Source organism: Rutidosis leptorrhynchoides, chromosome 1 (assembly GCF_046630445.1).
Source record: "Rutidosis leptorrhynchoides isolate AG116_Rl617_1_P2 chromosome 1, CSIRO_AGI_Rlap_v1, whole genome shotgun sequence".
NCBI classification, from domain to species: domain Eukaryota; kingdom Viridiplantae; phylum Streptophyta; class Magnoliopsida; order Asterales; family Asteraceae; genus Rutidosis; species Rutidosis leptorrhynchoides.
The window spans coordinates 102,915,444-102,925,026 of record NC_092333.1 but is presented as its reverse complement, the minus strand read 5'-3'; the positions used below and the strand labels follow the sequence as shown (position 1 = coordinate 102,925,026).

Genomic DNA, 9,583 nt, shown 5'->3' with positions numbered 1-9,583 from the left:
AGTTGTTGAAAAGGGAATTTGGTAAAAGTGTCTAAACGGGGAATGTCAACATTTTGAAAGAACTTCGGAAACCAGCTACTGGTGGGGGAGGGGCGTGCTTTCAGCCCTCGACTGGTTTTGTATTGGAAAGGGACACGAGCTAAGGTTTTTAGCTGTCGACTATCTTCTAAATTTTTGTTGGGTGTTTCATGATTAGCATATATGACATTACACGACTGTATACTCGACACTCTGTATTACTCCTTCCGTTCCATATTAATTGTTCCCATACAAAAAATGCGCAGATTAAGAAAATGTCATAAAGATAATGTATTTTCTGTTACTTTCCAATTTTACCCTATTTTTTTTTATCATTTTATCTTATCCACGTACATTAACGCCATAATAGAATTTAATCATCTTATTTTATTTATTTATGAAACTGAACAATTAATTTAGGATATCCCAAAATAGAATAATGAACAATAAATTAAGGACCGAGACAACAACAACAACAACCCAATCCCACAATCATTCCCCTATCCTAGAATAAATAAAGAGAAGTCATTTGTCCATCCAGAGTAAAAATAGCCCAATAGTAGCAGAAGTCATCCATCTCAATGTTCTATGAATAGAGAGATTGCTTTCGAATGAATCTCTGACCAATAAGTAGGTTATTAAAAAAAGTGTATGGTAGAATTAAATTTTTATGGGTTTTAAACATGTTAGAAGTTTAATTTAGAATCAAATTAAGGACGGAGAGTATATTAGAAAACTACTATTTTTTATTTATATTTTACATTTCAGGCTTTTTGAAGATGTGTTAGGTATTTTTTTATGTATAAAATAAAATCACACATCTATATGTGTTCTAAAAATTTAAAGGTGGTTACAAATTATTTTACTATCACTAATTATAAACCTTAAACTTAAAATTAGTAATTAGTATTAGTATTATGACTGTTATCGTTATCATTCATGATTCATGATTTATAAAAATAAAAAATTTAATAAATAAAAAAAAATAAAAAAATTAATTAAAAAGAAATCCTAGCACAAACTGGATTTCCTATCCTAAAATTAGTAAATTTTCACTCTGACTTGTGAAGCTTATCTTCACGTTCACGTGTGACTACAAATACAATCCAATCCATCCCCTGTTTCTTCAAATCTCGCCGATCTAATTTTCTCCTTTTCCTTATTCCCCAAGCAATTATAACTCTTTCTTCTTTCAACCAATTCACACCCTAACAAATTCATTAATTATACATATACATATATATACATATATATAAATCCTTTCTATATCAAAGTCATCGTTTTCTTATGAACAACAAAGTCATCGTTTTTACACCGTCGCCGTCTCTTCCAAAATTCCCCCAATTTTTTTTTCTCATTTCAGAGACGGCGACTTCATATATCAACCGATCTGTCAATCAATTGATTGATTTGTGTTCATCAAAACCTATCTTAGTTTCCTGATTTTGCTTCAGACTATATAATTAGGGTTCTTTTTTCTTAAACTTTGGTAAGTTTATTTAATCTCTTGTTTTTAGAGCTTTTGATGTTTATTTATCAGATCGTTTGTTTTTATGCGTATTTTATAGAATTTTACTTGGTTAATTGCTTTGTGAGTTTTATCTGGTCAAACCCCGATTTTTAGGGTTTCCATGCAGTATCTGATTTGTTATGCACATGTTTGAGATTTTTTGGAACTTATTATATATGATTTTGTTACAGTAATAATAATATTCATCCATATTAAAAAGTTGTTTAAAATTTTACTGTGTGTGGGGGGTTTGTTTGCTTTGCTGTTGTAATGTTGGTTTTACGTAAATACATATAAGGTTATACCAAAAGGAAGTATGCATGCTACTTCTTGTATTTTAAAATAATTGTTCACTGCTTTCTTTTGGATTTACAATGTATGTTTGATTGTGATTGAAATACAATGTTTTAAGGTAACAGGATATAACTTTTTACTTGGAGGGACTGCATGTTTAAACATGTATGGTAAATTGATAGCTTATAGTGGGACTATATTATAGACTAATAGTTTCGAAATGTAATATGCGAACATAGTATGGTTTAGTTAGGGATACATCGTGTATTCTTAATTGAGAAGGTATAAAATATGCAAATTCAGCATGATTCGATCTACTAAATGTGTATGCTTATTAAACGAGGGATCTTTTTGAGATAGTTTAGTATCATATGAGTGCGTAAAAATGTAGGTAATATGTATGGTAGAGTTCATATGAGTATGCATTATGTGATGATGTGAAATTCATGGTAAAAATATAGGAACTTTGCAAATAAGGAAGAAACTTTCATGATGTCGTTGATCGTATGAGTATGCAAGAAGAAAGGCACATATTTCTTGTAGCGTTTAATTTAGTATCAAGTATGCATGATCTGATTATGTAAAGTGATATTCCTGGCAAGATATAATAACGTTACGAGCTCCTTTTAGATTATGATAATACAAGTATCACCAAAGTATATACTTTTGTGTCCGGATTTAAGGGTTTACTTTGGAGGAGTTAAATATTTTAGTTCTGAATGTTTTATAACCCTGAATCTTTTTGTATGTCATTTGTCGTTATCTATGAAATGTAATCAACTCTTGTTTTGTCTATGAAATGTAATCAACTCTTGTTTAGCGTAAGATAAGATGCCAAATAAAAGATGCTCAAAAGTTTGATTTTACTTGCTGTTCATGGTGGGTTGTCAAAGGTGTAGTAGACTCTTCTTAGAACCGAAAATTTATTTTAATGTTTGTGAAATACTATGTTTTATGTTCCTTTTTGATGATACATTTGTGTTCTAGTAATTAATAGAGGTTTAATTACTATTATTATATGATAGTATTAGAAATTTGCCGACTTCAAGTGATGACAGGAAGATGGTCGCATAATAAGGAAGTGAAGCCGATATCTAAATATGGTATTCTTTCAATAGTTGCAGTTTCTTTTGAAAATAATTATTTTTAGAACATCTAAAAATGTCTATAAATCTCTTTGATGTTACTTAATACCCACCCTTATTTTGGTAAATTTTTGCTAGTTAATTAATTTGTTTCACGTTGTCTTTTTTGGTAAATTCTTTTTGCAGGGCATGCAGTTTTTTCAGGCGCTAGTTTTAATGAACTGTATAGTACACCAAGTAGTTAACTTTTAGGCCGATTAGTGTATATAAGATTAACGGTGTAGATAAAATGTCTTCAAAGATAGTGAAAGTGTTGGCAAATGGTCGTAGAAGAATAATCATTGATTCAAAGAGGAATTTAGCGTTAGTTGGTGCTAATAACAAAACCGTGAGTGTGCGATCACCGTTAAACAAGCTCGGAAAGAGAAAACGTGCAAATCAGTGTAAAAACAAATGTCGATCATGTGAGGGAAAAACTTTACTGAAGAACTACTCAAATTATATGAAAAGTGGCTTGCCACAACGTTTGCTGGTTTCTCAAGATGGTCAATGGGTTGACTTTGGACAAGAAATCATTGACTTGGTTAAAGAAGACTTTAGGTCAAAAAGGACAGCAATTGAAGTAAAGTGTAACGGGTCCCACTTCATTATACACATCTTGCATATGATTCAGATAGATTTGAAAACTGGTTCACAAAAGCCAATTGCTTGGATTGATGATACGGGCAACTGTGTTTTCCCTGAAATAGTTTCCAACTGTTATGGAAATCATGAAGATTTAGATTTTGGTGAGTCTTCTTTGACCCCTGAAATTAATTTACATTTGGAAATTGATCTGAACGGGTTAAATAACAACAGAGATGAAGAATGTGTGGGAGAGTCAAATGTTAAACGGGTCAAGGTTGACCAAGAAGGTCAAAAGAACAAATTTGATACCAACCCTGTTGACAAAAATGAAGAAAGCATCGAGCTTGCATCTCCAATTTTCCAAAGTGTGGATGTTGAAACCGCTAGAAACATGTTTGTTGAGGCTCTTGGTCACGATTTGAAAGTTGACTTTCTTGATGTTAAGAAATGCACTACCAGCTTTTTGGATGCAAGGCTTGAACTTTTTCAAAAGCAGGTTGAAATTACTCAAAAACTCAGAGGAAATGCAAATGTGCAATATGCTTGGTTTGCGGCTGCTGGTAATGGACCGTCTGGAGTTATGTTTTTTGGGCCTAATGGGCCAAAACTTGGAAAATATGGTTATGGAGTTCATCTTGCAGCGGTTCAATCTGCACGTAACAGGTTCAAATATGTTCTTTTTTTACTTCTATATTGTTGGCCATATATACAGGTCAAAATTGGCAGTATCAGACTTTTGATAACAGTCTATACCTTTTTGTTTTACTGTTTGCAATCCTGCAAAATGTAGTTTTTTCATTGTTAAAGCATTTAAAAAAAAATCAGATTTTTTAATAACACAATTTAGTGCGATGACCGATTGATCACTTAACCCTTCCGATTAGCTACTTTGTTTATACCTTAACTGTTTTATTCTTTGTCATACAAAACAGCCTTTTATGATGTTTTTTTTCCCATATATAAATGGGTTGAAGTAGTTACCTTTTGTACTTTTTTGAATGGTAAAATTTTTATCCTTTGTCATACAAAAACAGCCTGTTATGATGTTTTTTTTAGAATGGTAACATTTTTATCCTTTGTCATACAAAAACAGCCCTATGATGTTTTTTCCCGTATAAATGGGTTGAAGTAGTTACCTTTTGTAATGTGCTTTTTGGAAAGGTAACATTTTTTTATTCTATGTTTGTTACAGTGCTACAATTTGTGATATTGACGAAAAAGGGTTGCGGCATATGGTGTTATGCCGTGTGATATTGGGGAATACAGAACTTGTTCAACAAGGGTCCAAACAGTTTTATCCAAGCGATAAGTGTTTTGATAGTGGAGTTGATGATTTACAAAATCCAAGTCATTATGTAATTTGGAACGCGAATATGAATACCCACATTTTTCCTGAATGTGTAGTAAGTTTCAAGATTCCTTCGGTTATCAAAGGTAATAGTACCTTTTTTCGCCAGTTTTACATCTAATCAGATATTAGATTTAATGTTTCTTGTATCAGTGGTTGACTTTTCAGTTATTATAGTTGCGGATCGAAGTCACATTAAAAAGAGTCCTCCATTATCGTGGGCTATAGTATTTTTTTGAGATATTGTTTTGTACATGATGCCTAATTTGCAACAGGAAGCCATTCACGTTTGTTTAAACTGCTATTTGAAGACACGTCATAAACCTAGATATTTTGTGTTGCAGGCAATTTGGTCGCTGAAGAAAGTAAGTTTGATAAGTCAAAAGTCACTATAACTCGTGATCCAAATGGACCCTTGGCCCAAGATACATCTTCGGATAAAACTGTAAGATCATTTATCCTGTTATTTTTGATATATTTAAAAGTTCCGTGTACCTTTTTATATAAGTTTAGAGGTTTCAACATAATGTTGATATTAAATTAATAATTTTTAGGGTAAAAACTGCCCACAGTTGGAAGCTATGAAGCCACAATCTCCAAGTGTTGGTTCAAGCACACCTAAGGGACCGAAATCACCATTTAATATGCCTTTCTCAATGCTGTTTGAAGCTGTTTCTTCTAAAGTAGCTCCAAATGATATGAAATTACTCCGTACTTTTTACGAGTCTTTTAGGGTAAGTAAACGTTTATAACCTATACCTGCTATGTATGCGAAGTGCTCACATTATAGTTGTTTTTAGGCGAAGAAAATACTCAGGGAAGACTTTATAAAGAAATTGAGATCTGTCGTTGGGGATCAGCTATTGAGGTCTACAATAACTGTTCTCCAGAGCAAGGTTCGATTCAGTTGGCTTTTTGATCTTTTTTTTTTTTTTTTTTCCTTTCTATTTTTAGATGGAGTTATTAAATAGGCAGGTTCCGTAATGGTCCAAAATGGGTATAGTTCTCGGTATTGGCGGATCTGCCTGAAATTGTACATTTAATGTTAATAAATAGTTGCAACGTCTACTTTTTAGTAACGGTTCTTTAATTGGTAAAACCATTTAGGAGGTATATCTTTTCAAATTATGGTTGACAGTGATTTTGGCTGACTGACCCAATTTGGTACCATCACTTAAGTTCTTACTTTCGCTGATTAAACATAACCCTGGTCACAAGAAATACCCATATAGCCACTTTGTGGTTTTGAGTTGTGTATCATTGTAGTTTCTTTTTGTCTTTTATCATTATAGTTTTTTTTCGCGTTTTCTGCAGAAAATTCCTAATTCTGCAAGCATGTATGAAGTCAAGGAGGTGCAAGAAGGTTGAAAGGTTAAAATAGACTTGAAGGCTTTTTGGTGTCTCTGTTTTTGGTTTTTATTGCAATAGTTGGATTTATGTTTTAAGTCTAGTTGTGCTCATGTTTCATAAACTACCGATGTGGGTGCTTTCAAATTGTTATGTTCCATTGTTAAGGCTGAATTCTCCTGGATGTATATGAAAGGATCTTTATTAAGTAAACCGGTGTTTGGTACATGCATGATGTGTTGCCTAAAATCAACAAAAATTGACGATGTTCAAAACATACTGATTTTTTGGAACTAATCAACTATAGTCACTTTGAATATACGACTTGAATCTGAATTATGAATTACGATTTAGATAAAGTCTTGCCGAAATTGGATTTCCTTTTCGTGCCATATGCGCTTTTTGGATATACTCTTCTTTAGAGGTGATCCTGGATCAAAGGGTCTAACGACGAACATTTGTATATCGAAGTCAGTATTATGTTCTGTTGTTCTGAACGTATTGATATTTCGGTGGAATTTAAATCATGTTTATATATACCCGCTTTGGCTATAATAGTAGTTACAGTATTTTGATATTATATCCGTTTATATGGTAGTAGCTTTTTGATATTTTAACCATCTATATGGTAGTAAATGATATGATTACAAATTTCTTAACTTATCTACTTTGGAAGTTAAACAATATGAATACAGAATCCACAGATTTGCAAGTAATCTGATAGATAATATCGATTGATAAATTCAATTCATTCAGATAATCAAGGAACCACAAATTCCTATTGTAGCTTCGCTTATAATTTGTGTTGAATTCGTTGTGTTTAATGTTGGAAATGTCGTTCGGATTTAATTTGGTGGTGAAACCAAAATCGGAAGGTTAGTAACGGAAATGCAAACACGCTAATGTGATAGTGGTGTAAGATTTCTACATGTTGATTTGGTCTGATAATGGTGTAAGCCTATCATCACATTTTTACATACATATCAAATCATCTTTTCATATGTTGCATACTCGAAAGTCAACCATTCTATTATCACATGTAACATATGGACTTACAAGACACATGTCACATGCGACATGGCACATGATATTAAGAAAAGAGTTAAGTTTAAGCATATTATATGTATATAACTTATAAAAATTATATTTACAACTTAAAATGTCATTAATAAACAATAACACCAACATTAAATAGAAACATTGATGGTAAATAGTAATATTTGTACCTTGCAATTAGTTTAACCGAGTTTAAAAAGTTGAAAGATAGTAATCTTAAACATAGCTACAAGGGCTATGTTATCAGTATGTTATGTATATGTTATTCTTTGTAATCACATGATACCGCATACAATTTTCACATTTCGCACACGTAAAACATCATCTTTTGTCACATTTTACATCCTTGGACACTATTATTTTCTCTTATCACATGTAACATACATATATACATAAAAGTTATCCTTCTAATCACATGTTCCATGCATATATGACATCTTCTTTTATCACATGTTTCTTATGAGTGACATATCCTTGACATCACATATACTTATCGATAAGCATGACATGTCACATGTTTATCGTGTACATCTTATATAAATAACCTAGATTCAAGATTGATCAAATGAACAAAATCATGTACCATAAATGTAAATTGAGTCCTTCATGATAAACTCTCCACATTTATCATATTAATAGCCCATTTTGATGTTCCCAAATCTTGCTCATCAACATCCAAAAGGCTCGGTTAGATAATTCCTTCAAAACCCACAGTATAAATATATATATATATATATATATATTCTCACCTTTCGAATCCCACTCAAAACGAATAACTCGTACCACAAACGTACTAATGTTCGCAAGTTTAAGGACATTGGGGGTTCATTACCAAAAGTTTCCGGCAAACAAATTTTTCAAACTATTCTGTACTCACATCAAATTTTATGTTTGCAAAATTTGGTCCCCTGGTTGTTCTTGAGGGTATGTAATCCAATGCATATACCCGTGTAAAAACACCGCCGATTCATTGGGATATATGAAAGGAATATTAAGAGAAAATAAGTTTTTTTACTTTTATTTAGAATTTTCTCCTAAAAATATCCACGTAGACTTGGAAAGCGAAAAGACAAGAGTAGTGATGACTGAATATAACTGCATAAAATTATTGTGAATGTGAAGATCAGGCAAATGAAGTTCACACCTTGTGATAGGATTCACAAGCTAGAAATCGTTGGCGTTCGCACTGTACTACATAATCAGGTAGCCGCAAGATACACCGTAACAAAATCTGCCATTACAATTGGAAAGCATGGTCTTGAACTATCTTCTTTTGGAGTCCTCTAAAAGCACCCTTACATATTAGCACGAGTCTTAACGAGTGATATTAACATGGATGGTTGACATTCCATAAACTTGGTCCGATTTGAGAGTGCGCATGACCTCCAAGAAGTGCAGACCCAACTAAATGAAAGAAAGTCACCAACTCCAAGTTTCATCATGATCATAACAATGATATCAAATTTGACCATGTTGCTGACCCACCAACTTCAAAACATGGTCAAATCTAAGATCGTTATGATGATCATGATGAAACTTGAAGTCAGTGACTTTCTTTCCTTCAGTTGGGTGTGTACTTCTTGGAGGTCATGTGCACTCTCAAAACCGGGCCAAGTTTATGAAATGTCAACCATCCATGTTGATATCACTCGCTAAGACTCGTGCTAATATTAAATAGTGCTTTTAGAAGACTTCAAAAGAAGATAGTTCAAGACCATGCTTTCCAATTGTAATGGCAGAATTTGTTACGGTGTATCTTGCGGCTACCTGATTATGTACAATGCGAACACCAACGACTTCTAGCTTGTGAATCCTATCACAAGGTGTGAACTTAATTCGCCCAATCTTCAAATTCACAATAAAGTTTATGCAGTTAAAATCAATCATCGCTGCTCTTGTCTTTTCGCGTTCCATGTCTACGTGGATGTTTTTAGGAGAAAACTCTTAATAAAAAGTAGAAAACTTATTTCCTCTTAATTTCCTTCCATATATCCCATTGAATCGGCGGAGGTTTTACATGGGTATACGCATTGGATTGCATACTGTTTGGGAACAACCAAGGGACCAAATTGTGCAATTACAAAAATTTGATGTGAGTACATAACTGTTTGCAAAAATTCCTTTACCGGAAACTTTAGAAAATGAACGGCCTTAACGTCCATAGAACTATTATGTTGGGAAGGTTGGACATCTCATGCTCCCAAGGTAATGTAACGAGATAACTATTCATACAAACTTCGACATAATAGCTAGTTGTTTTTTAATTAATTAATTTGGTGGATTACATTCTATAATATA

At 32.7% G+C, this 9,583-nt stretch overlaps 1 protein-coding gene across 2 annotated transcripts; it reads left to right on the top strand.

The window, feature by feature from the left end:
- Positions 1-1,639: 1,639 nt before the first annotated feature.
- On the top strand, positions 1,640-6,455 carry LOC139886493 (inactive poly [ADP-ribose] polymerase RCD1-like). Of its 2 annotated transcripts, none has more exons than XM_071870330.1 (7): positions 1,640-2,925; positions 3,094-4,197; positions 4,727-4,968; positions 5,227-5,327; positions 5,455-5,616; positions 5,683-5,778; positions 6,197-6,455. In XM_071870330.1, exons 2-7 carry the CDS (start codon positions 3,197-3,199, stop codon positions 6,248-6,250), a joined length of 1,656 nt encoding a protein of 551 aa, XP_071726431.1. In that variant the 5' UTR covers positions 1,640-2,925; positions 3,094-3,196; the 3' UTR covers positions 6,251-6,455. The 2 variants fall into 2 exon arrangements, with proteins under 2 accessions (XP_071726431.1, XP_071726430.1); XM_071870329.1 differs by having other exon boundaries at positions 1,786-2,925; positions 5,437-5,616.
- The last annotated feature ends 3,128 nt before the right edge of the window (positions 6,456-9,583 follow it).